We start from the raw sequence: 27726 nt of genomic DNA, 5'->3' as shown, positions 1-27726 counted from the left end.
TTTAGTAGAGGATCAGTTTATGAACTGAATTATTTGCTAGTCTTCAGAGGTCTAATTTCAAATATTGGCTTAAAGCACTTATGAAGTAGTAGTCATAGAGTGTAGACCATAATAATGCTACTGTTTAAGCAGAGACTGACTTAAACAGGGCAGAAGTATAAGGAAATAGAAGAAAATTCCCTAAAGGGACTCTGCATTAAAAAAAAGTACAGATTCTGCCTTTAATGATTTTTCTGACTGGTGAGTAACTTGTGTAAAACAAATAAGCAAGAACATGTGCTTTTCTTTAAGCACCAGTAGACACCCTGAGGGAGAAGTAATATGCTTCCTTCACCCTCTGCTTTCACTAGCCAATAAGCTGTGGAGTAAGGGGTGGTCTGAAGGAAGTCTCACCTGCCCATATAAATTTGCTTTCTCATCACAACCTAACATATACCAGTTTTTAGCATTAACAGGCACATTAATCATTCACTGATTTGGTTTCATTTTAAACATGTTTTCAGGGTAGTTTCCTCTGAGTGTGGATTTCATTTTGTCTCCCCAAGAATAGTTGTATACTTCTGTACAAATGAACAGTTCTACTCCATGCATACTTAAGTATGCTTTCTAGTGAATACAGACTACACAAATAGTTTCCATAATCTATTTAATAAACATTACAGCACTGTGTAAAGGTAACTGTCATAATAGTTGCTCCCAGGTCAATAGCTGCTGGAATGAGATACTGTGTTAAGAAGGCACAATTCATTAGAGAGACTTCATTTTACTCATAGATCCAGTCATGAGCACAAGATTTGAAGTCAACAAGTTCTGCAGGCTGAAACCACAGCTGGATCTCCTTCTGAGCACTTTCTACAGAGTCACTGCCATGAATGATGTTCCTATGAAGAAAGCCAATCACAAAATTTCAAAGACATGTTAGTAACCTGTTCATATGGACAGAAGTCTGGATACTCATCTACTGCTGAAAAGCTAGAGCTTGTGGTACAACTCTTTTAAAAACAAACAAAAAAAGCCCTGATTCTATTTGTGAAGTCAGTCTATAACAGATATAGTTCTACTAAACACAACACAAACTATTAACAGAATCACCATGACCTGATTATCATTTTTCATCACATTCTGAAGTATAGTTTAAAACCCCAAAATGCCTGGTATAAGCAACATTCTTGTTGGATTGTCCCCTACAAATTAAACTTAGCTTCAGACTAGGATTCTTAATGTCTAACTACCTAAGCTTTCCAGAAGGCAACATGAAGTTCATCCTATGCCAAACTGGATCACTATAAAGAAAACAGTACAGCCACATTAAAATAGCTTGCTGTAACACAGAATGACTTATTTTCTCTGTGCATATACATTATGTATAGGTAAGAACATACCCATTTCTTTCCTTGAAAGGTATGGGTATCTGGTGACTGCACAATTTCTGCTCTTACGTTTTTTTTATTCAAGTGATGCTTACAGTGAAAGCAGTAAATATACTTATCTTGTAACTCTGGAAAAATATTTAGAAAAGTTAATTTTATATAATAATTTCAGCACCAACCTTCCTACTTGAATGCAGAAGTCACCACGGATTGTACCAGGCTTAGAATCTGCAGGATTAGTCTCTCCCAGCATAACTCTGCCAGTTTTAACTACATTGAGACCCTCCCAAACCTTTAAAAAAATAAAGAAAGAAAAATTATTCCATACCCATTGAAGGCATCACAGAAGATTCAGCTTTGGCACTTTGCAAGGAGACAAAGGCCTTCCCCACAAAGATCTAAATCTATCTTAGAATCTGTATAAATTAAATTGCAAAAGGAGAAGACTAGGAACAAGAGAAAATTATAGAATAAATGGCTACAATTCTTTGTAAATTACACTTGTTTCACTGGTTATCTTTCACTGTGATAAGGCATGAGAGTAAATAGCATCAGAATGGCTACCTGTTACCAGAACATATCTGAAACAAGTGATATTTAAAAGAGAGACTCCTGGCCTGAAGAATAATGGACACCACTGTTAACACTAAACTAGTAAACAGAAGCTTATTGAGAGAAGATACTTTATTTCCACTCCTGAGTGGCTCTCACATAGATGCAACTTGAAAAAATCTAATGAAGTGGCCTGCAATTAGCATCTTTAAATAGCTCAGACTCCATGGAGCCAATTTGGCACAGAACAGTGAAAACTCAAAGACACACACACACAAAATACCTGCTCACGTAGCTGTTTAAAATTATAGTACTTTGAAAGTCTACTCCTTAATTCTTAAAGTCAGCTGAAGTGTTTAAATCCCCTCGACTTCCTTGGAAATCTCAACTACTTACTACTTCACCTTCTACGCAACTTTCAGGACTCTCCCCACATCCGTCCAGTTTCGCTATAATCCAGAAACCACTATGAATGGCAGGGAATCCTAATGAAGTCGTCATGTTCTATTCATAGGAAGTGGGGAAGGCTTTTCAAGTCCAGTTTTCTAAACAGACTGTTACCCCCATTCAAAAGTGCTCTGGGCAGCACTGGATGATGTGGAAATTGTTTTGTTTTCTTTTACCACTTTATTTTATATATTGGGACAGTATAATTTAAAAAGAAATTGATTTTAAAGCTGTAAAGTGTCCACAGAGGCTAACAATTAAAAAAAATAGCTTACGTAATTAGAAGAAAGATACCTAGCCATTTCCTGCATAATGTATATTTAAGTAAATACAGTTCTACTCACCATGGCCACAACAGGTCCAGAATTCATGTATTTAACTAAACCAGGGTAGAATGGCCTATCTTTCAGGTCAATGTAATGTTGTTTTAGAAGGTTTTCAGAAGCCTTTAAAGAAAAGTTGAATGTGAGATTTTGAGAGCAATGTTTAAAAAAATAAAATATAAACAGAAGCAGCAGCCCATTACTGCATTAACAATTAAATACTTCATATCAGTCATGAAATAAGTATCAACAGCAAGGAGTTTGCAAGCTAATTATGTTTGTTCCATATTTTACATGCAGAGCAACTCAGGACAAGTTTTGTCTAATTTTCTTTATTAACTAAAGAATTTATACTGAGGCAGGTTCAATACCATCAGCTCTTTGTTAAACTGTGATCGCTTCTTTATATTAATTTATGGCTGCGGATTATTATGAATACAAGACATCTGGAAGATTGCTTTTCCTGATGTAACCTTCTAGTCATGGTCATTTTTGCTTACTGAACATTAGGTTGTATTAATTTAGGCTAAGTTGTCTCATGTCATATCAAACCAAGACTACAACTTTCTGTTTCACAAGAAATAGAAGAGACCCAGTGTAGTTATGGTCTGATATGACAAGACACAACTGAAAGGAAGCTACACCAGACAGAGCCTAAATTAAATACAATTCTTTCATGTTTTCTGTTCTGTTCAGTTACATTCATGCAGCTTCATCCAGTTCATGGACTGTGTGGGGAAATTTGGCCTGGTATGTGTATTTATATCTGAAAAGTTACAATAAGCATATCGACAAAGTCCTGTGGCACCTTATAGACTAACAGATGTACTGGAGCATAAGCTTTCGTGGGTGAATACCCACTTCATCAGATGTGTGTGGTTATTCACCCACGAAAGCTTATGCGCCAATACGTCTGTTAGTCTATAAGGTGCCATAGGACTCTTTGTCGCTTTTTACAGATCCAGACTAACACGGCTACCCCTCTGATACTTAATAAGCATATCAACTCTTGTGCAGACTGGACTACAGGTTTTCACTTTGACAACTCCTTGATGTGGGAAAAACAATATAGGAGAATGAAGCTTCTGTATAGTTCATCTTGATGGCTAGGATTTGCAAGTAAAATTGAGAGGGGGGGGGGGAACAGATGTAGTAATAACAGGTTGACTTTTATCGCAAAGAATTGCAGGGAGCCCTATGAGCATTAATTAAGCCTCACAACAGCCCTGCCTCTAAGGACCTTACGTGCATGAATTTCATGGCCACCAGGCGGAAGCCCTTCTGTTCAAACCGTTTGATGATTTCTCCCACCAGGCCCCTCTGGACTCCATCAGGCTTGATGGCAATGAAAGTGCGTTCGCTATTAGAAGCCATTGTCCTGCGAAAGGAAACGGAGCGGTAAGAGAACCGAGGCGACAACACCGGTAGAGCCAGTTCTGCCGCAATCCTGTCCCGATTAACAGACATGCCCGAGGAGGTGACTTCAATCACCCAGGGAGCGGATTCAAGGTCAGCGGTGCTTCAGGGGGCGAGGGAGGCCACTTCCAGGGATTTATTCCAGACACGTGCAGGATCCATCCCTGCTCCTGCCGGCACCTTCTCCCTGGCCCCCAGTCACTACCGCCCCTGCCCCCTTAGTCCTTACTGCAGTGCCCCCCCCGAGCCTTTCCAATCGAGACCTCTATTTACATGCCCCCCCCCGCTCTCGCTCCCCCGATGGCTCCCAGCCCAGGGGCCACGTGGTAGCTGGGATCCCCCGGTTCTTCCTCCCGCGTGTCGGTCGCTCAGTTCCTCTTCGCCCCACAGGGACCCGGCGAGCCCCGCCTGGCTACCACACGCGGCGAGGCCACCGAGCCCGGCTTCTTCCCGCGCCAGGCCAGGGCCTGCCGGTCAGTCCCCAGCCGGGCTCCGCCGCCCCGGCCGGCTCTGGAGCCCCGGCCCGGCCGATAGTCCCCCTCCCGCGGTCTGGGCTCAGTCTCCTTCCCCCGCGGGCCTGCCCTGCCCAGCCCCCACACCGGCCTCACCTTCCTGGAGCTGCTACGGCCGCTGCTGAGCTGAACACCAGCCTCCTCTCAGCGTCCCACCGGGAAAGAGGAGGAGCGAGGTCGGGTGGAGCCGGAACCCACCCCCGGAGGAGAGGGGCTGGCCTTCCTCCCCGCGGAATATGGCGCCGTTAGAGCCCGCCCTCATGCCCAGCCGGGCCTGCACCTCCGGGGCGTCACAGAAACCTCGCCCCCGACCCTTCCCCAAGCCGCTGTGGGGGCCGCCCCCGGCCCGGCGACGGAGCACAAGCCCGGCTGCTCCCAAACCGCCAGGCCGCAGGGGGTAAGGCCGTGGCTAAGCTGGGGGCGGAGGGGCTGCAGGCATCTGCTAAAGGGTGTGGGGCCGAGGGGACGAGACACGGGACAAGCACCAAACAAAGGGGGTGAGGGATAAGGGCAGACTCAGGATAGAGGGTGCTAGGAACAGGGTAAAGGGGAACTAGAAACAAGGCAGGCATGGAATAGCCCCCAGTACCCTAAAAGCCTCGCTAGAAACTCTGTGGTGATCACATTTCCCTGGACAGACACGAAGGTAACCTTACAAAGGAGGGTCTCAGCTCGGGAGGTCACTTGCGTTGCCTTCCTCAAAGGCTAGCTCTTGAGCCAGCTATGGCTGCGTGTGAACCACAGGATGATGTGATTTCACAACAACAAACCCTCAAATATTTAAAAGGCTGTTTAATTTATCCCAGCACAATCTTTTAAGAATAGACATTTGTCTTGCAATTTGAGTCCTGCATTCTTAACACTTTTTGCTTTGAGACAGTTGGTCTCTGCCACTGTTTTAGTGAAGCTGCTTCTTCCAGATTGCACTGCCAGAGGCACTGCACCTCGCAATCGCTCGAAGTTACATCATCCACAAAGAGGTAATGTAAAGTGCCTAGAGGCCAGGGGAAGGACTGGTCCAGATTCTTTTGTTGTGGCATAAGAGAAGGAAGCTGTAGTTGCAGTTTAAAAGTAAGAATAGCAAAAAGTGTAAGAATCAGGACTAGAAACTCAGCAGGTTCTAGCTCCTACTGCTGTGATTAGACCAATAGACCTAGCACTAGGTTGCTATTTAATTACTGTTGTTATTGCTGGGCTCTGTACAGACATAATGTGGGATAAATATAAAATTAAAGTTAGTTTAAGTTTGGTTAAGGAGCTATATATGTGTTGTAAAGTCAAGAAAGGCCCTAACTAACAAGTAGAAGGAAAGCCTTGAAAATAAGAAGTGATCAGGTCAGAAGGAATAAACTAGGGAAGATGTCTGGTTCAAAGAATAACTAATGAGATAAGTGGAAGTTTCTAAAAAGAAGGACCCTGACAGATAGGGGATAACTGCTTAAAATGAGCCCACACAGCCCTTTCCCAACCCACACTCCGTGTTAAAGCCTATGCAATGGGAAAACTGTTGAATAGCAAGAAGGCAGGAAGGAAAGGCCTTGGGAAGAAAAGAGGTAAATTCTTAATAGTTCATTTTTAATATCTGCCTGACCACATTGGAGCTGACCAATATGGGTCTAAGCATCTCTGGGTTTAGCCAGTTTGTGAGTATCTTGATCAAATGTTTATAAATGTTTTGTTACTCTGTGGTTGTAGTAAATTGCTTATTGTTTAGGCCTTTTTAGGCATGTTGAGAGCAATTGTGTAAGTACCATTTGGCCTTTGCATTTAATAAAGGAATTTATGGTTAAATTAGTGTGTTGTGGTTTCCCGCATTAATATTATTTCAAATATTATTAATAATTACAACACATAGAAAACACAGTTTCTACCCCTAATTTACTCTAACCAATTACAATTGTAATACTGCATAAACTTACAGTATTTAATCAGTTTATATTCAGTTGCTTTCAAGATTAATCCAGGTTTCTAGCTAATCTAAATATGTGATTAATCCAGTTACTAAATTATGAACTTGGAAATGCTGATTCATTCACTTCAGATGTGGCAAGTATTGCATTTCTCCAGAAGAACCTGATCTTGACTGATCTCCCCTTCTCGTTCATTTCTGTCTATAGACACTGGAAGGCAATTCAAAACCCTTTGACAACCTTCCCTTCTCTTGATGTATCAGATCTCTCCTTGAATTCTCAGCTAAATTCTGGGAACCCCTCCTATCTCAGTTTACCTGTAAACTCCTGATAATTTGTATCCCTCCACAGAGTTTACTGTATTTTATAATATGCATATTTCTGTGTCTCAATATATTACATTGAACTACATTGGCATAGATTACATAGTTTAGGAGTGTGGTCTAGTGAGGATCAAGACTCCAAGGTGTTCTTCATTGTTTGCCTCTGATTTACTGTGTAACTTTGTGCAAGTCACTTAACTCCTCTCTGCCCCATTTTCCTCATTGATAAAATGGAGGCAATGATATGTCCCCACATTTTGAAAGTTGCTTTGCGATCTTTGAATGAAAAGTGCCATAAGTACAGTGTTGTTTGTTTATTTGTTGTTTGTAAAGCACTTTGGAGTCATAAGATGCATAAAAAGTGCAAAACATTTTATTATTCATTATTCACCCATTTGTGTTTTGCAGTGTCTGCTGATTTGTTTTCCCTGTTGTGCTCCTTTACATATTTGAATAGAAAATTGGCTTATCTTGGTTTTTCTGTTTCTTCACCTTTTTTATTCACACTGTGACATCAGTTTAACACTATTTTTCTTTTATTTTGAGTACACAATCACTTGTTTTGGCAATAAGGAAGATAATAGGAAAGTCTTTGCTGAATTTAAACAAATATCCACTCTGATTTCATTAGATGTTCATGCAGACTTCTGTTGATCTTGCTGCTTAAGATGATATTAAAAACTATATCAAATATAAAAGTACAAGGAGTCAAATCTTGAGCAAAGCAGATATATGGGAGAGTGCTGTGTTTGGGGCTGTTCTTTATGGGCCTGAATCCACTCCTATTCAAGTTAACAGAAATACTCTCTCACTGAGGGGTGGGGAGGGAGTGGACTGGGTCCTATTTGAGCATGTCAGGTTTTAGAGATGGACCTGAGCTGCAAAGTTTAGATCCAGTTTGGAACTTTTCAAAAATATTTAGCTGTGGGATATAAGGACTAACCTGAAAGTTTGGATATGATCTCTTCCCCCTACCAAAAAACAATTATATTTTGGAGCATCGTAGGTACAGGGGTGTGGTTCAAGACTTGTGTAACTTTGCCTTTCTGATATTGCCCATCCTGATAAATAAATTATGGATTATTTACAATTATACATTTTGTTAAACATGACACTGAATTTCCCATCTTCCATGGAAATTTTTGAATGGAATTTGTCCTTATTTGAACAAAATTATGTTTGATCTACACCCTAATGATAAAATACAAATCTTGAGCTGAAAATGCAATTTATTTGTTTCTAGTTATTTTTTAGTGCAATAATGCACCAGAAACATCAAAAAAGTGTATTGGTTTCCAGGTGCACTAGCTAGTCTCAGTTTAATATGTTGCTTAAGTGACAAGGTAGCCATTAATCACTACTAGCAATGCTCAATTCCTTCAGGATTACTTCTTTAATAAGATACAGTATTTCACATACACTTCAGCGATTACCACAGTGATTTTGTCTCCTAATCTGGTGGATGTACAACAGGGTTTGAAATTAGTTTCCTCTAGATCATGTAATTGGATTATTTCTAAACATGAACCACAATTAATGGTACAAAGAAAGGGATATTAACTTGGATTGTATTAAGGTAAAAGTGGTGAGAAATGTTAGCTGTCAGGAAGGGTGTAAGGTATATGTGGTAATACCTTCTATTGGTGAAAGAGACAAGCTTTTGAGACACACAGCTCTTTGGTGCTGGAAGAATGTCCTCTGAGGGTACATCTACACTGCAATAAAAGACCCATGGCATGACTGGCCTGGGTCAGCTGTCTCAGACTTGTGGGGCTTGGGCTGTAGGAATAAACGTTGCAGTATAAATATTTGGGTTTGGACTGGAGCCTGGGCTCTGAAACCATGCAAGGAGGGTGAAGGGGACAAAGGAGAGTTAGTGGGTTACTTAAAGGTTGTAATGAGCCATAAATTCAGTGTCTTATTGAGTCTATAATTTTCATGTCTAGCAAGTTATGAATTAAAGCTCCCAGGCTTGTCTTTTGATGGTATTGTGCAGGTTTGCTTTGAGGATTGTGGACTGAGAGGTCAGATATAGAATCATAGAATATCAGGGTTGGAAGGGACCTCAGAAGGTCATCTAGTCCAGTGGTCCCCAACCTTTTCCGTGGGGCGGGCTCTGGACCACTAGCCACTGTGAAGGAGTGTCATCAAGAGGCGTCGCTGCTGAAATACCGCAGAAATTTGGTGGGATTTCAGCGGCAGCACTTCTTGACGTTGCCACTTCTTGGCGGCATTTCGGCGGGTGCCATGTTGGGGACCCCCGATCTAGTCCAACCCCCTGCTTAAAGCAGGACCAATCTCCAGACAGATTTTTGCCCCAGATCCCTAAATGGCTCCCTCAAGGATTGAGCTCTCAACTCTGGGTTTAGCAGGCCAATCCTGAAACCACTGAGGCAGCTTCTTTTCATGCAGGTTTGAGTAGTAATCCTTTGGTGACTAAATATATGAACGTTGCTACTCCAGCTGTATATAAGAAAGCTCTAGTTAGTTTGGATGCTATTACCACAGCAATTTATTGTAGTGGTGAGTGAGATTATTAAACCTGTCCAGTATTTGATGAGATCTTTTATGTAGGATTAGAATGATATCTCCTCCTAGTAGTTCCTAACAAGATTTTGTGTTCCAGTTCTTTAAAGAACTCTGAGGTACTTTGCAGTACATTTATCTTGACTATTTCCAACCACATACAGAGAAAAGAAAAAATGGACTGGATTGCTATCAAACTTTAATAATAGAGGACAGTTTTAGTCTCAGTGTTTTGGTTTGTCTGCTTTTTAATCTGGACACTTTAGCATATTTCCCTTTTTAGTTTATTTTATAGTACCTCCTACAGTTTATGTGCAACTGATGCTATAGGACAGATAAGTTAATTTGTTAATCTATAACAGATTGTGCTTTTATGTAAGCCTAGATGCAAATACACATTTTTGTGGGGAATGAAAATAATGCACGAGCTCTGCAGCTCCAGGCTGAGAATTGTTTGACTGGGACATCCCCAACCTAGTAAGAAAATTAGGAGTGAGGAGGAAAGAGTGTAGCCTCCCAATACCCTGCATAGTGGTTACCTATGGACATTTTTTGTACGGTATAAGAGTGTACAGGGAATAGAAGCTTTAACTTCACTTCTGAAATGGTGAATATCATTTTCTCTTCTCCCCCCCACTTTTTAATAGTGAAAATTTCTTGGTGTAATATCACATTATATATTGTTTCATTCAGTATGGGTAATACTATTTAGTCAGGGATTTGAGAGAGGAATGCTATGTAATAGTCCAAAAGAATGGTACCTAAGGCCTATTTTGTATAAAACGGGATCTTTGCCCACAGCTGGCAATGCCTAAATGAGATTACTATAGAGAATTTTGTTTAGCGCTACTATAACAAAACATGCATGGGAGTGATATCGCCTCACCCCCGCTGCTATTTAGACGATCAGCGGAACGATTTGGTCGTTATCCTTTAACAGGAGAGGTGATAGTGGTAACTGTACTCTTACTTCCCTCATTGCTTTGTGTTTTGAACTGCTTACCTGAGACATATTTCTTCTGTATAAAAATATGTAGTGTATTTTATTTATACTCCATGGAGTAAGTTTTCTAAGAGAGAGTTCTGGTACCAGGGTTCATAGGTGTTACTATAGACTATGAGATTACGAGTGGTATTGTGAGATGTATAGATGAATTAGAGAGTGGAGGTCTGCCTCAGAGTATATAACATTGTTGAAGGCCTAAGTGCATCTATATAAACAGAAAGGACAAAGTGTTTGTTAAGCCTTAGAAAATTAGTCTTTTATATAGTCTCATATCCACTGTGCTTAGTGAAGATGACTAGGACCATGATCATTAAGAGATTAGTAGGTAACAAAGAAAGGAAAGAAACAAGATGAGTGATGCTTTTCACTTTTTTTAACATTGTACATGCTATCATGAGCTAAAGAAACAGTAATGTGAGCTGAAAGACTTAACTAACAGATCCCAAAATGGTCCACCTAATACATTCAGTTGATTTGCCCAGTGATTTTCCAAATACACAGATGTAGCCAAATTTACAAAGAACTGCTTCTCTGTTGCAGTATGTGCAGCATGTTTAATTCAGCCTCTTCTTCCTCTTGGTCATTTATGATAATGGACTAGCAAGTTGGGGCAAGGCTCTACTTTCTTCTGGTTCCTCCCAGTGAAAATAACCATTTCTCTCTTCCTCCTCAAAGAGTATCCCACTACCCCTCCCTTTGGCACCCCACAGGCTCTGGAAGAGTACAGTTTTGGAGATAAGGCTGTTTTGGAGATAAGGCTATAGCAAGATTACTCATCATTCCTCTCTCTGTAATCTGAGTTTTTCCAGCACTCACTTTACTGGTATCAAATATTTAAAAAGGCAGATCTAAATAGTGGGATGTAGAAGTATCTATTACAGTCAAAGGAGCATTCTGAACAGAGACTGTCCTTAAGTACATTGGTCTACTTTTTAAAGAAAATTTAAGTTTTTTACAAATATATTGATTTCTGAATAGATTTAAATTGCCAGAGTCATTTAAAAAAATGGGTTTAATGCTTTCATCGTGCTTGGGTATTGGACATGAAGTACTACTACATTTCTATTGCTTAATCAAAGGCAAATGTTTATGTGCAGGTTTTGTTTTAGGAATGAGTGATGTTAACAAGTTATTAGCAAAACACAAGAGGAAATTTTATTTCTAATGGTGATTTGCAATGTTAGGGTGTTCAGGTAATTATTGTTGTGTTGTGCTTTTTAACTAACATCCTATTACAGTTGAATAAATATGCTACTCATTTATTGCTGTATCCACTATTCAGCCAGATACCACTTCTGGCTCCTGAACTGAATACAACAGTTGGACATTGAGGACAGCCATAGCAACTCTGCAGGAGACTGAAAGGTTTGTGGCTAGCACTAAACTGTACAACTGGGATTTCCTTAATATTAAGGAAAAACTGCCATATGAATAAGTTTAAATACAATGGGTAAAATTTAAAAAAGCACGTTGACTACTACTGAAACTTAGGCTCCTAAGTGCCAAAGTCACTTTTGAAAAAGCTTATCCAAGCACAGTTTACTTTGCCATTCAAGCAATTAAGGAAAGAATATATCTGAGCTGTCCTCAGTTGTTTGTATGGAGATATGATGCAGTGCTGATATGCTTACTAATGTCAAACAGAATGCTACACTGAAGTGACAGGAGGTAAAGCTTACTGAGCAGCCCTTGCACATTAATCTTCTTTTCTCATAAAAGGACATTTTAAAAAGCTACCATACTAATCCTGCCTTAAAATGCTACATAAATGACTGATCCTAAGGTGGAAAATGCTAGTTTAAACTCATCAATCTACTTAAAACCCTTATTTTCAAAGTGAAGCTGTTGCGTATGTATAACTGCACTACTTTTCTGATGAGAAAAAAAATTGAAATTTTCCCATAGATGTTTATCAGTTTTTAAAATTATTTTTTGCTCAACCTTACTTCTATATCATTCTTTAATTCCTGTATTTTAGGGATATTATGGATCTATTTACATAGCAGCATGCATGTGGTTTAATAAAGTTTGATAACAAATTTTAAGGCCACTAAGCCATTTTAGACTGTTTGCTGATGTGTACCAGATACCAAGTTATCCTCTGTGGGTACAGAGGATTTCATGAAAGATTATGCTTTGTGTTTATTCATTAATTAAAGATCCTTTCCCCTACTGTAATTGTCTTCTCTTGTCCACACATGGAGAGTTAGAAAGCTTCCCAATTAATAATTCAATAGCTTTTTAATTAGAGCAGCAGTTATTAACACTGGTTACATATAATATTCACAATACAGATTAGAGAGAGATTTCCACTAGTTTATACAGAAGTGCCTTGAAATAACTAAAGGATAATGACAATAGGAACTGGTTTTGGGTCCATAATCATTGGAATGAGTGGATGTTAAAAGTCACAGACCAGGTTTTACTCTTCGGGCTTGTCTACATTGGCACTTTACAGCACTGCAAAGTTCTCTCTCAGGGGAGTGAAAAAACAAACAAACACACACCCCAGAGTGCAACAAGTTTCAGTGCCATAAAGCATTAGTGTAGACAGTGCACCAGTGCTGGGAGCTACGCCCCTCGTGGAGGTGAGGTTTTTAGAGCGCTGGGAGAGCTCTCTCCCGGCACTCTGCCACTACGACACAAGCAGCAGTGCTTTAATGTTGCCAGTGTAGACTAGCCCTTAGATCCACTGATGAGCACAGCTTGTGTATTCAACCAGCTCCTCAGGAGTGAACCACAGGTTGATCTCGGTCTCAGCACTTTCTACAGAATCACTGCCATGAATGATGTTCCTAAGAGGAGATAAGTCATTAATAATTATAGAATTAAAAGCACAAAAATTTTCTTAGAAAAAACCTCTCGTTACTATGGCTACAAGTATTAATAAAAGGTACATGTAAATATGCAACACAAGCTTCTTCTCTTATCAGTTTTGATAGTGGGGGAATGAGAAGGAAAGCCACATTTCTATTCACATCCTTTGACTCCAGGCCTACATTATCTAGTGGACCCGTGCATATGGATGAAGTTAATGGGGGTCTTTCCATATATAATCAGGTTTTTCAGTAGTTAGCAAGCTTTTGGTACCAATTGTTATTTCCTAACATTCATTCTAATTTAACATTTAAAAATACATGTTACAAAATGGCATATTCTTGTTTACCAGGACAGTCTTATAGAAAGGGACCAGGAGGCAAGTCATCATGCAGAGAGCTTATTAGTTGTCATAAAATAAGTAGGATTGTATCAGTACTCAAATGGGAGACCTCCAAGAAAAAATGGAGGTTCTGTAGAAAGTATTTCAGGCCTTGTCTATATGACCTTACTATAAGGTGATCAAATTCCAATATTTACATTCTGCTGCTTGAATTCTTCTGACAGTTTCAACTGGATATAGTGTTCACATTACAAAACTTCGTCATAAATCAATTAACTAAGGTCAGTATGTATAAGATTAAAAACTGGTTTAGTTTCGATAAGACAGTTTCAGAACATACCTGCCAACTTGAACACAGAAGTCACCACGGATGGTGCCAGGTTTGGAATCTGCTGGATTAGTTTCCCCCAGCATTACTCTGCCAGTTTTAACCACATTAAGACCTTCCCACACCTTAAAAATAAAATCCATTAAGATTACAGAATCCAAACTGTAACTAACACAGTAAGAGTTGGCAATGTTATCCAAACTTGATCCCATCATGGTACGGGTGTTAAGTCTCCTTTTTCAAAGACTCTATCGGCAAGGCATAGAAGGATTGGAGTGAAACTGTCTCGGACAAGCTGTGGTCATTCCGCTGACTGCTAGCCAAAGCGAGAAGGTACTGAACAGATTTCAGTATAATAAACAAGTAAGCAGCCCATTACAAAATTTCCTAAACACATAAAGCTTCATAGGGATCTCAAATACTTTAGAGGTATACACTCTTTACCCCACCCCCCCACCCCCCAAAAAAGTCACACTTGTAGCAATGATAGGTTACAATCAACATCTAACATAGTTCTCTACTTGAAAGATTAAATGTTTCACTGTTCTTTTTTCCAGTTTGCTTATTTTGTGTATTTGACAGCACTTTGTGCAGTTTCCCACTGTTCATCCCCTACCCCGCAGCACACTGCAAAAAGGGAAAAGAACATTTTGTTTTTTTTAAAAAGATTTACTGGTAAAAACACATGTTAAAGGGAAACATGTTGTACCTGTAACTACATTTAATCAGTTTTTTAAAAGTATTTAATTTCAAGTTCTTAGTGTCATTTTCAATATGTAACAAAGTTATGAACAAAAGACACAACGGCTTAGTTTTTCTTAAGCAAGTTTTATTTTTAAAAGCTTACCATAGCTACAACAGGTCCAGAGTGCATGTATTTAATCAAACCAGCATAGAATGGCCGATCTTTCAAATCGATGTAGTGTTCTTTCAGAAGGTCTTCAGAGGCCTGCACACACAAAAAAAAGCAGTTTACTGTAAGAACTTAAGAGCATCTTTAAATCACAAGAGATTAACCACAGAGCACTATTAATCCTTAAACAGACATGCTCTTTAAAAATAAGTGATTCCAGCAACTGGCTAGATGGGTTGCTTGGTTTATATGAATTTAAAATATAAAATTATTTCAGTGCAGTTTAACTCAGCAAGGTTATTTCATCAATATCTAACTAGTTTTGAGAAGAAACCTATTTTTTGCTGTGGATGATCCATAGATGCCTATTAACTGTAAATGGCACCTATAAGAATATTCCTTGCGGACTAAGGATTTCAGTTTACTAAAATTAGGTTGCTTAGGCTGCCAAAAGCATTTAGCAACAGCTGGATGCTGGAAAGTCTCCAAAAATACCTAGACACAAAAGTTGACATTTGATATTTCTGCTAAGATTTCATTAAAAAAATTACAATAGATTTTTTCACTGAGTGGAGTACACTAGCCTCCTGTAAGATTTCATTTCATACATAAAGGAGAAATATAGAAATGAGGGAAACTCACGTGCATGAATTTCATGGCCACTAGTTTAAAACCCTTCTGTTCAAATCTCTTGATGATTTCTCCCACTAGTCCCCGCTGGACTCCATCAGGCTTGATGGCAATGAAAGTTTGCTCGGAAATGGATGCCATTGTCCTACAAGAGGAGAAAAAGGGACTCTGTATTCCAGGACCAGAAGGCAAATGCAGCCACAACATAAATCTAGAAGGCATACCCACAATTTTCCACAACCTTATTGTGCTTATGTGTACTGATCTAATAAGTCAAAGAATATCCAAAAGGTGCTACAAAAATAAATGTAATGTAACAGACCTATAAATATTGAAGAGAGCAATTAGTCCATACCAAGAATGAAGAGATTTTATATTAAGCGATGAATACAGATTGTATTGCAGGTCAGTGTATTCTAAGATGCACACTGATAGGATGTTACTCACTTTAAGACAAAACAGGCTCAACTGAGACCAGGTGTATCACTTTTAATCTATAGTTATCTACAGCCAGTCAGTGTAGTAATGAAGTATGCTCAGAATATGCATGGGGACTGGAAGGTCAGAAAGTCATACTGGAGTAACCAATGTGTCATTTTTAGAGGCACAAGCTGAGTACTACAGTAGCTACACAGTCACTGTGGTTTACAATTGTCAACATTTAAAAAACTAAAGTTAAGCATTTTTTCAGAAATTAAAAACTAATCTCTAAGACATTTAAAAGTATGGTGCTAACACAATCTCAATTTCTATAAGTATAGCATAGACTGAACAATTTGAGAAACAACAAGCTAGTTACTCCAGAGCAGTTGTGAACAAGCTAAGGGCGCTAAAAGAAAGAAAGAAAGAAAGGGCAATGCAACACCTAATACTCCCGCTGCCAATAGCCCCGGACAGATGGCAGCCACCAGACAAACATGCAGAAATCTAATTACAACGCCTTCCCCCGTATATTGACCCTGCTTGCATGTCAGTTGGATCATTCATACCTGCACCTGCCCTCGCCCCATACAGCCCCCTCAATGCCCCCCCATTCCCTGCCCCATAAATCATCCCTAGCAGCGCCCTGCTCCCCTCTCACCTGCTCGCCTGCAGTCCCGGACCCTGGGGCGGGGCGGGCGGTAGCTGCCGTAACACCGCCGCCGCCCCCAGCCTCGCCACCACCCAGCTCTAAGCGTGCCCAGCGCATCCCGCGCCGGAGCCGGCCGGGCAGCCGCATGGGGTCGCTTGTCGCGGATACGCCATCGGGGAGGACTGAAGCGACGCTCGGGGGGGGGACGCAAGATGAAGGAGGGAGCGAAGCGACTCTAATACCATCGAGTCCTAGCTGCGCCGGGAAGTGGGCGGCGCTCTTGCTGCGCATCTCCATCTCTATGGCAGGGAGGAGCGGGAGGGGGAAGGGAGGCTGGCGGGGCTGCTTTGGGCGCTTTCCCAGCAGGGGCCGCAGGGCAGCCCAGGGATTCCCAGCAGGGGGGACACGGGCCGAGAGTGTAAACCCCTGGGTACGGTTGCAAAGGAGACTTCGCCCATGCTAACCCAGCACAGTGGGTGCAAAGCAGGTGCAGGCACTGCCCTAGGGTGCTCAGACGTCCTGATTGTATAGGGACACCCCATATGGGGCTTTTTCTTATATAGGCACCTGTTGCCCCACTACCCCCGTTCCGATTTTTCACACATTCTGGTCACTCTACACTGCCCTGTGCTCTGCCAGTCGTACGCATGCAGTTGTGTCTACATGGGGAAGTGTTACAGATTATAGATATACTCTTTTCTGGACTTTCTCCAATTTGTCCACAGTACTCCAGTCGAGGCCTAATCACACGCCTGCTAATACATCCTGGAATGATGCTTGCTTTTTTTTACAGCAGTGTTACACTGTTGACTTACATTTAGCTTGTGACCCCCCCCAGATCCCTTTCTGCAGTACTCGTTGGTAGGCAGTCATTTCCGATTTTGTATGTGTGCAACTCATTGTTCCTTCCTAAGTGGAGTACTTTTGCATTTGTTCTTAATTGAATTTCATTCTGTTTATTTTAGACCATTTCTCCAGTTTGTCCAGATAATTTTTTAATTTTAATCCTATCCTCCCATCTTGTCCTCCTATCTTGGTATTGTCTGCAGATTAAGTGTACTCTCTATGCCATTATCTAAATTATCAATGAAGATATTGAACAAAACTGGACTCAGAATTGATCCGTTACAGCTTGACTGGGAACTGCTGAAAACTACTCTCTGAAAATAGTGAAATAAAGTGGTACGGTTCTGCCCTTCTGTCCCTTCATGTTTAAGCCTTTCTCACTTGTATATTTATTTCTCATTTCACTTCATTCTTTTATATTCTCCTTTTGTAACCTCCCTTCCCAATTGCATAGTATTAGCCTCCTGGCCTCGTCCTGTTCTGATCCTTTCACTATCCTTTCTTAGAACCCTTTTATTTATACCTTGGCCTTTACCTTTAATCCACTAATTGGATTTTTATTTCTAGTACCGTTTTATTTTCCTGTGGATGCCCTTGATCCTTTTTTCATCAGACCTTTAGCTCCCATTTCATTTCCTGATATATGTTTTCTTCTTTCCTTTTACATAAAATGTAAGTCCAATGAAGTATTTTTATGCCCACGATCTCTGATTTTCCACAATTTATTTGCAGTGGGGATGCCAGGAAAATTCCCCTCTCTAATATATCTATTCCTTGTTTTCAACCCTTCAATGACTCCCCTGACAGGTAATTTATTTTTCCTCTTCTCTACACAAAAAACCTATTTTAAATACCTCTGTTTTGATAGTTGTAGCCGAGTGGTAAGTACTCCAGCCCCAGAAGTCACTGAGTTTGTCAAATCAGACTTGCACAGAAGCAGACTTTTTGCCTTACAAAGACAGATTAAATCCTACAGGTCATTTTAAAGCCAAGGTAAGTCAAGTTATAAAAGGCTCTTATTAGTAGGGTGACCAAATAGAAAGTGTGAAAAATTGGGACGGGTGTGGGGGGTTAGGTGCCTATATAAGAAAAATTCCCAAATATCGGGACTGTTCCTATAATATCAGGACATCTGGTCATCCTACTTACTGGTATTCTCACAAGATGAAATATGTTTGCAGGCAAGCAATGCTTAAAGAATTTCCAACTCTATCCTTTCAACTAGTTGTCCATTAATCAACATAAGTGAGGGGCAAGCACATCAGCACAAACAGGAAATGGCTTCTAGAAGGCAAGTTTTATTCTTTTAACTTCTTGGGGCAGAGACTATCCCTCATGAAGTGCATGGAAAGTAACTAGCACATTGTGGATTCTACTACAAACAATCTATACCCATGTCTACACTATAAGTTCCTCTGAGTATATTTTTAAAGTATATGCATATAATTAAGCTATATATATATATATATATATATATATATATATATATATATATATATAGCTCGCACAGCTTCAAGGTTGTATAAGGCCTTATAAGAATTTTACAAGTAAGTCATTGTTCCATACATCTCTCTGTTAAACATTGATTCAAGTCTTGTTTTTAGCCTATGTTTAGCCTTTGTTTTTAAGTTAATATTCTCCTTGTTGCTGAATCTCATCAGTCATAGCAACGGGCCAGAATTTCTGCACATACCACAGAAGTTGTAGGATAAAGAAAGATAGAGATGGAATTGTTCCCTAAACATAGTGATTTTTATTAAATCAGTAGATACAGAAAGTTACATAGAAGCCAATCGTCCAAAGGTACTTCATTATCAAAGTCTTACTGGTTTAATTCTTCCCCTTACATGAATCAATATGCCTTTTTATATACGAAAATGCTACCTGCAGATCTCCAACAGCTGTTTGAGCTAACACATTATTTCCTGCGATTGTTTTTTGCCCCCAGCACTAACTGAGCAATAAAAAAGACTATAATATATAAGTTCCGAGGCTTCTCCCATTCCCAAAATGCTCTGCTAAAGGGAAGCTAATGGGCAGGCTCTCCCTTTAGTTCTTTTAGTGGGAAAAGTCTGTTCCCCATCTTGTTCTGAGTCTATTTCTGAGATTGAGACAAACTTTCTAAGATCTAGTTCCTGGCTTTTCTTGATAGAAAAGTTGGGTAGATTTGACTTCCCTTTCTCAAGACCTTAGCAACAATCTGGGATGAAGCTATCTTCAAGGACAAGGACTTTTGCTCCCTATTTCTTCTTTTTCCCTATGACAGTTTACTCTTTCCAAAATCCACATCTATCTTTATTTCTGGTAACAATGGGCCAAACATAGGTTTGGTGTAAATAGATGCATCTCACTGGTGGTCCTGTATTCACATGATATGTTTATTAGTATTCAGTTCTCTTTTTTTCTGGTTTCACCATGGCTGTGATCTGCTAAATTTTCCTTTTAAAAAAAATAATATTGAAAGATACTACAAAATACAAAGCCCTACTTGTTCCAGCATATTTATCTTAAAGTTATTTTAAAAGCTGAATATTTTCCTCATATCTCATTGAGTTATATTCTATATTATTTCAGTTCAACTTTATTTAAGATATTTCATATTATTGATATAGAGCCTGATCCTGCAGTCCTTCCTCAGGAAAAACAACAGTTAAATACAGAATAAGTGTCTGAAGGAATGGGTGCCTAAAGAGGTATCCTATCAGTGCTCTTGACTGTACGTTATTTACATCATTAAGTAGAATTTAAAAGAAAGAAAGCATGATTTAGTGATTAACGCACAGAACCTGCCATGAGAACTGGGTTCTATTTCTAGTTTTACCATAGACTTGCTGTGTGTTCTTTGCCAAATCATTTAAACTTATTAAACCAGGGTTCTCTTTGCCACTTCTGAGACTAATCCATGATTAGCACAGAATGTTGAGCAATATAAAGTACACAACATGCTATAAAATTCTGCTGTATTTATAATTATAATGTACTGTGCCAGCACATTTTTTTCCTGATTAAAAGTTTTCATTGTATTTTAGGTAAGTATACAATTATATAATGAATCCAAATAAGAGAGAGTGTAGCTTTCTGGAACGAGTTGATAGTGGGAAGAAAGGAGAAGAAAGGAAGAAGTGAAGGTGAGGAGGGATGGTCACACCGCAGGATAATCAGTGAATGAACAGCACATAAAGTGAAAGTGTGACACACAGGTCTACACGATATAACAATGGAGTGTTGATCAAATTATTTAAAGTCTCTTGTATGCCACCTAGAAATGGCTGACATTTTATGAGACAGGCCTGACCCAAAGCCCTGGAAGTAAACACCTTCTCTCAATTTTTAGGAGAGTTCAGGTCTAGATCCTAAGTTAGTGACTCTGGCCCCTACTTTGTAGTGTTCTGAGTTAAAAACCTACATCTGTACAACTCTAAATATTGGGAAAGTTCCAGTCTGGGTACACACCTTGTAGCTTGGATCTACTTGTCATAACTAGACTGACATCTATGCAACCCCGCTGATCTGATGTATCTAAATACACAATGCAACACACAAGCCAGGTACAGTAATTGTTCAGGACCAGACCAAATGAAAATATAGTATGAGCCTCTGCTGCTCTCCAGTGGAAATTAATGGAATAGCTATTAGTTAGATCTTCACTACCTGATTAGCTCTTGCATTTTTTGAAATAGTATTTGTTAATTTGATAGACTTTGTAACCGTAGCGATATAAACATTAATATTAGTTCAGGCAATACAGTTCATTATAGCATTAAAACTCAGAGAAAGCCAGTAGCTCATAGCAATCTGCAGAAAATTTCTATGGTGGCATTCTCCAAAACAATTTTGAAATAGCTGATGAAAACTGTGGAATATGGAGTATCTAACACTTTTTAAAACCTAAGTTTCTCTGTTTCTGTCTCTAATGTTAAAATAGTATAGAAATTAGCCCATATTATTCAGATATGAATATAGTACGTCCAAATTGGAGCTCATCATTCTATATTTTAGGGATCTTTCATTATAAACCAATTTTTATCAGCAAGTGTACAATTTTTTTCCAAAAGTTTTTACCGGTATTGAAACATATACCTGATATTAATTCCTTGAACTACTTCATAAAACTACATGATAAGAGATTAGCAAAGCCCTTGAACCTAAGCAGTGGGCTGGGAACCATGAACTACTGAATTCTAATTCCACCTTTGTCACGGACTCCAATATGACCTTAAGCAATTCACTTAACCTCTTTGTTCTTCAACTTCTTCATATGTAATTAGTGGATAATAATGTTTGCTTGCTTCTCCAGCATATTGTGAGGCTTCATTCACTCGTGTATTTATAATAAAATATTATCACAATTAAAGAGCAATTGTTCAATCTGCTTAAATCCCAAAATTTGACCTGCCTTCAAATTGTTATTATCTGGAGCGAAATTTATTCCAGGTTAAAAAAAATTTAAATCCACCAGTTGGCACCAAGAAATGAGGAAAAAATATCCTCAAAACTCCAAGAATTTCTGCTAATGTTGGATTTTCATGGCATGGGGTTAGACTATATATCAGTGTTTCTCAACCTTTTTGATACCAGGGACAGGCTTGCTGCCTTCCTAAATTGCATCAGGTTGATCTCAGGGACAGGCGCCGGTCCACAGCCCAGTCATTGAGAAACACTGAACTAGATGACCCTTGTGGTCACTTGTAATCCTAAAATTCTACTGCTGCATAGCCAGCAGAGGGCGCTCAAAGTATAAACAACACCACACATACTACAAAGGAACACAGATGACCTCGTCTGTCAAAACTCTTGAAGGACTTACTGAGTTAGAGAATGTACAGTGAGTGGGATTGTGAGACTTTTTTCATCATCTAATAATTTTTGAAAATGCTAATAAAACATATTACAGAAAATGCTTTCACCTGGGCTCCATCAACCAGCCTGATGTGTTTCCTACAGCTGTTTCAAGCGCTTTATGGGATCATAGGACTGGATGGGACCTTGAGAGGTCTTCTAGTGCAGTCCTGATTTGAGTGCAGGATACTAAGTATTATTTAGATCATCCATCCAGGTGTTTGTCTAACCTGCTCTTAAAAATCTCCAATGACTAAGATGCCACAACTTCCCTAGGCAATTTATTCCAGTGCTTAACTACCCTGAGAGTTCAGAAGTTTTTCCTGCTGCCCAACCTAAACTGCCCTTGCTGCAATTTAAGCCCATTGCTTCTTGTCCTATCCTCAGAGGTTAAAGGTAACATTTTCTCTTCCTCCTCCTTGTAATAACTTTTTATGTTCTTGAAACTATTATCATGTGCCCCCACCCCACCTCAGTCTTCTCCAGATTAAACAAACTCTTTTTTTTTCAAACTTCCCTAGTAGGTCATGTTTTCTAGACCTTTAATCATTTTTGTTACTCTTTTCTGGACTTTTTCTAATTTGTCCACAGTACTCCAGTTGAGGCCTAATCAATGCGGAGTAGAGTGGAAAATTTACTTTTTGTGTCTTGCTACAACACGCCTGCTAATACATGCCAGAACGATGCTTGCTCTTTTTTGCAAGTGTTATACTATTGACTCACATTTAGCTTGTGATCCACTAGGATGCCAGATCCCTTTCTGCTGTACTGCTTCCTAGGCAGTTCGTTCCCATTTTATATGTGTGCAACTGATTGTTCCTTCCTAAGTGGAGTACTTTGCATTTGTCCTTATTGAAGTTCAGCCTATTTACTTCAGACCATTTATGCAGCACACAGCAGTATAAATGCCTCAAGTTTCCACAGCTTGTTGATGTCATTTTTCTGGAATGTATTTTCTTGTTGACTGAGACGTTCAGGAAGTAGGAGCTGGCTACAGTACAATATTGCCACATGTATTATCTCCCCATGCCTTTCCCCACCCATATGACACAGAGGATGACTCAAGGCTCTTGGACTGGAGCCCATACAAAACATCACAAGACTTAGGTGTGGACCCACCTATCCCTTCTCCCCACCCTATTCTCTCCTTTCCCTGAGGTCAGGCATCCTCATCCCTTAGCCCCCTAAAGCCTCTGATACAAGCGCATCCTCCCTTAGTGCAGCCTTCTCCGGCAGGTCACCTCATTCCTCCCCTGACAGTCTCCTCCCCATATACCCCCCCCCCCCACCTTTTCTCCCTCAGCCAACAGGCACCGCCCACTCCTTTCCCACCCTCATTAAGCCCCTCCCCCACTTTGTCTCCGTAGCACCCCTGCGCCACTCCCGTCCCCGCAAGGACCTTCCCCCCACAAGCCCCACCCCTTTCCCCAGCGACCTCTGACCCACCCACACTCCTCCTGCGAGGCCCCGCCCCCTCGCGCAAGCCCCGCCCCATACGCTCTAGCGTGGCGCGCGCTTCCGCCTCTGTGCCGTGGTGAGTCCGGCGACGCACGCGCGCCATTCCTCTGTCTCCCGCCCCCGCATGCGGCCCCGCCCTGTCCAGGTGACGCCGCTGCCCCGCGCCCCGCCCCGGCGCTGTGGGTGAGGTCAGTGCCGTGCGCCCGCGCTCTAGCCAAGGCCCCGCCGCAGAGCGGGGAGGAGGCGCTGAGAGCCGCCGCCCGGCCGGGCCCTGTCAGGGAAGGCGCCAGGCGGGCCGGCCGCACCGAGGCCATGGAGCTGGCGGACGGTGTGGTGTATCAGGAAGACCCGGGCGGCCCGGGCCCCGCCATGATGTCGGAGCGGGTGTCGGGGCTGGCGGGCTCCATCTACCGCGAGTTCGAGCGGCTGATCGGGCGCTACGACGAGGAGGTGGTGGCCGAGCTGATGCCGCTGGTGGTGGCGGTGCTGGAGAACCTGGACTCGGTGTGCGCGCACAGCCAGGAGGCCAGCGTGGAGCTGGAGCTGCTGCGGGACGACAACGAGCAGCTGCTCACCCAGTACGAGCGCGAGAAGGCGCTGCGCAAGCAGGCCGAGGAGGTGAGGGGCCGCGGGCTCGGGCTGCTGCTGCCCGGTACGAGCTGGAGGAGGCGGGGATCCGGGACTGGCCCGTGGCAGAGCCGAGGGGACCGGGCCACCCTGCTGGCGCGGCAGGAGCTGGGGGGCGGTGCCGCTGGCGCAGGCCGAGGAGACAGCACTATAGGGGGCGCGGTAGGGTGAGAGTAGGGGCCGGGCCGACGAGGTCCGGGGTCGGCTGTATGTTCCCTGAGCCTAGTTTCCTTTCTGGGGAATGGGATGGAGGCTCCGAGCTCCTTTTCCCGGGACTCGCTTCCATCTCGTAGGGAGAGGTGCAGGGTGTTTTTAACATCCTCTTCCCATTGCTGGGGGAGCTAACCCCCCCCCCCCCCCCAGTGTGCAAGTGGCCCTACTCTGTAGTAGGGTGTCTTCACCCGGTTCCCATACAAGGTGGGTTACACACAGACACTCAACTTTGTACTGACTCATCTGAGGTGCAGAGATGACCATATCATGGCTAAAAAAGTGGCTTATTTGTAGGGGTAGGGAAACAGACATTTCCCTTTTTCTTCACACTGTACTGACACTTAACATCCTGGTCAGAGGAATGTATCATACATTGTATTCCTTTTTTAACCCTGTGGTTAGAAAATGACACTACAGAGTTGATTACAGCAAGCTGTTTATCTTATTCCACAGCTTCCACTCATTTATGTGGCTCTTCTTTCTTTGGGACTCTTAAAATAACTGACTAGAACAGCTGTAGAAGATTGTTTTTCATTTATTCACATCCGTTATACGAGGGGTAGGCAACCTATGGCACCTATGATTTTCAGTGGCACTCACACTGCCCAGGTCCTGGCCACCAATCCAGGGGGCTCCGCATTTTAATTTAATTTTAAATGAAGCTTCTTAAACATTTTAAAAACCTTATTTACTTTACATACAATCATAGAATCTCAGGGTTGGAAGGGACCTCAGGAGGTCATCAATAGTTTAGTTATATATTACAGATTTATAAAAAGAGACCTTCTAAAAACGTTAAAATGTATTACCGGCATGCAAAACCTTAAATTAGAGTGAGTAAATGAAAATTCAGCACACAACTTCTGAAAGGTTGCCGACCCCTGGGTTATACAGAAGCATAATACTATTTGAGAGTAACCAAGGAACCAAACATTAAATGAATCAGTATCTCAAACTTCCCCACTGTGAATTTTCTAAAGTTAAGGAGCTCCATAGTTATTTTTGTCATTTCTTATAAATATCTTGTGTGGGCGTGACTAATAAAAAGATACATTATGTGGTGTGTAGAAATGGACAGTGCTGTTCAGGCTGAAACTCCCTGGGCTGGTGGTTGGAAGCTTCAGCTATGCAACATGTGGTTAGAGATGGTTCAGTAGCATAGTCCTTCAGTGATGATGACACATAATAAGCCCCATGGTTGGGTGTGTCAAGGTAGTTCATCTAGTTTTTTATTTGAGTGTAGAAATTTGTAAAGCATCCCTTGTATAAAAGTATCAAACAATATTGTCCTCCACTGTTGCTTTAATTATTTCCTCCAACACACTTTTTCTCTGAAATTGCAGTAAGAAATTGGAGTGAAACCACCATCCTTAATTTAGCCAGCTATCTTAAAAATACTCCAGACATAGGCTTCTTGTCCTGCACTCACCTGTATGTTCTTTAATTTCTGTTGTTTCGAAAACTGAAAAGCATTGTTACTGAAAGTAGCTTTTTTCTGTACTAGTGTTGTCTTTTTTTAACTTAGAAAAAGTTGTTTTACAAGCCATGTAAAATTAACCCTGCAGTGCTGTGCAAGTAGTTCTAAATTAGAGTGAAAAAAGGTTAAGGTACAAATTGCTACAGGTAACACTTGAACAGGCAAGAAGACTATAACAAACATCCTTTGTTTTGTAAAGTTATAAAGAAATACAGTATGAATACACACAACTTTTCCCTAAAGACTTGCATCTAGTTTTTGTCCAAACCAGTAAAAAGAGTAATAAATTTCTATACCAGATTTACAAAATTAATTGCTCATTAACTCCAGGTGAATCAGTTTATTGATAGGTGATTGAATTTCACTTTATTATCAAGGTGACAAGGAAGAGGGGTATTTGACTTATTTTCCTGGACTGGTAAATTTTCATGACTGTATTGCAAGGATGGTTCATACTTAGATGGAATATGAAAAAAGGGTCTCAGCATCATGGAGCAGAAACTATAACAAACTGCAAAAACAAAATGTGATGCTGTTGTTTCAGCTCTTATGGACTTTTCAGAAGTTGCACACCTGTAGGTATCTCTATGGCACTATAGTAGTGTTCTATTTCTATAAGTCAATTGACGTGACTAATGTAGACTAAAATTGTTACTGAATTGCAGCAGAAGTCCTTATAGTTGCTGAAACTGCAACTAACTTAAAGGTAGTGTTTTTCAAATGTGAACACACCGATTGTCCTTTCAACATGAACACACACCTGTAGTATTCACAGGCCATTTTCAGTTACTCCATTAACACATGCATGATACAATCAAAGATGTACATGCATTTTCCAAACGCAGTCATAGCAACCATTTTTTAATACACTGCTACCTCGATATAACGCCACCTAATAGAACACAAATTTGGATATAACGCGGTAAAGCAGTGCTCAGGCCGGGGCTACACACTCCGGTGGATCAAAGCAAGTTCAGTATAACACGGTTTCACCTATAACGCGGTAAGATTTTTTTGGCTCCCAAGGACAGCGTTATATCGAAGTAGAGGTATATTTGGTATTAATGCAAAGATGCTTCTACAAAAGGGTAACCAGCAGGAATAAAATGAGGAGGAAGGTACATGAGTTACAGATTTGTACTACTGCTTTCTTTTAAGGGCTAACTTTTTAACAAATGGTTGGCTTTAATAGTTCTTTGACTTATTTGGGTGAACTCTTTCATTGCTTGATTGACCTAATGGTTGAGATTTTTCCATATTCTCTAGTAAAAGCCTGATATTGCTTGGATTGCCAAGTTTGACTATTCTGAATAATTCTCTTCCCCTTTCTCACTATAATTATAGGAATTTTTTTCTTTTGAGTAGTCTCATGATGAATATTCATGATGTTTCTTAACTCAGAACCTTTTTTGCCTCACTGTTTTTTAATCATCAAGCTCCCATTTTTGTTGGATTTCTTCCTCATCATCATTGTGTGACATGATGCAAATTGTGATTGTGGGTTTCTTTTGATAATGATTTCCAAAAATGACAAGTTAAAATCTGCTTCTTTTAGTCATTCTTTGGGTGCCAGTCATTTCTTTAATGACTAATGCATGTGATCAGTTTTCATCACCAGTAAGAAACCGCCTGCATAACTTTATGTATGTGATGTTTGTTCAGTTTCCTGGTTTAACATGAAAATTGAGAAGATGGGATATCTGGATATTTTGCCAATGTTTTGCATGTGACTGCTGTGTGACAATTTATATTTACAAAAATAAGCATTAGGCAAATTGGTTAATAAAGGTTCCAGTATAGCCAAAGTACCAAGCAACAAAGAAATGAGGAAGAGGAAG

At 40.7% G+C, this 27726-nt stretch overlaps 3 protein-coding genes and 1 long non-coding RNA gene across 11 annotated transcripts in view; 2 read left to right on the top strand and 2 right to left on the bottom strand.

Moving 5' to 3' along the window:
* Positions 1–629: 629 nt before the first annotated feature.
* LOC120383351 (nucleoside diphosphate kinase) lies at positions 630–4848 on the bottom strand. The gene is made up of 5 exons (XM_039501374.1): positions 4717–4848; positions 3938–4070; positions 2714–2815; positions 1550–1662; positions 630–881 (listed from the first exon to the last, which is right to left on the bottom strand). The coding sequence occupies exons 2-5, from the start codon at positions 4064–4066 to the stop codon at positions 764–766; spliced, it is 462 nt and encodes a 153-aa protein (XP_039357308.1). The 5' UTR covers positions 4067–4070; positions 4717–4848; the 3' UTR covers positions 630–763.
* Positions 4849–4886: 38 nt separating this feature from the next.
* Positions 4887–15730, top strand: LOC120383353. Of its 2 annotated transcripts, none has more exons than XR_005588425.1 (3): positions 4887–5017; positions 11668–11750; positions 15438–15730. It is a non-coding gene; the product is annotated as an uncharacterized LOC120383353 (long non-coding RNA). The 2 variants fall into 2 exon arrangements; XR_005588424.1 differs by having other exon boundaries at positions 4972–5600.
* On the bottom strand, positions 12608–22876 carry NME1 (NME/NM23 nucleoside diphosphate kinase 1). Of its 3 annotated transcripts, none has more exons than XM_039501375.1 (5): positions 22837–22876; positions 15369–15501; positions 14721–14822; positions 13886–13998; positions 12608–13180 (listed from the first exon to the last, which is right to left on the bottom strand). In XM_039501375.1, coding segments are annotated over exons 1-5 (462 nt in total). In that variant the 5' UTR covers positions 22839–22876; the 3' UTR covers positions 12608–13068. The 3 variants fall into 3 exon arrangements, with proteins under 3 accessions (XP_039357309.1, XP_039357310.1, XP_039357311.1); XM_039501376.1 differs by lacking the exon at positions 22837–22876 and adding an exon at positions 16438–16636; XM_039501377.1 differs by lacking the exon at positions 22837–22876 and adding an exon at positions 16346–16364.
* A 910-nt stretch (positions 22877–23786) lies between these two features.
* SPAG9 (sperm associated antigen 9) overlaps positions 23787–27726 on the top strand; it is a 99919-nt gene continuing 95979 nt past the window's right edge. For 3 of the 5 annotated variants that reach the window (XM_039501069.1, XM_039501071.1, XM_039501068.1), the window contains exon 1: positions 23787–24189. In XM_039501069.1, coding sequence (XP_039357003.1) covers positions 23884–24189 — 306 coding nt within the window. In that variant the 5' untranslated portion in view covers positions 23787–23883. The remainder of the gene's footprint in view (positions 24190–27726) is intronic. The other 2 variants (XM_039501072.1, XM_039501070.1) reach the window with 1 other exon arrangement.

The sequence above is a fragment of the Mauremys reevesii genome, linkage group 15 (genome assembly GCF_016161935.1).
Source record: "Mauremys reevesii isolate NIE-2019 linkage group 15, ASM1616193v1, whole genome shotgun sequence".
NCBI classification, from domain to species: domain Eukaryota; kingdom Metazoa; phylum Chordata; order Testudines; family Geoemydidae; genus Mauremys; species Mauremys reevesii.
This window is presented reverse-complemented; position numbering and strand designations above follow the sequence as displayed.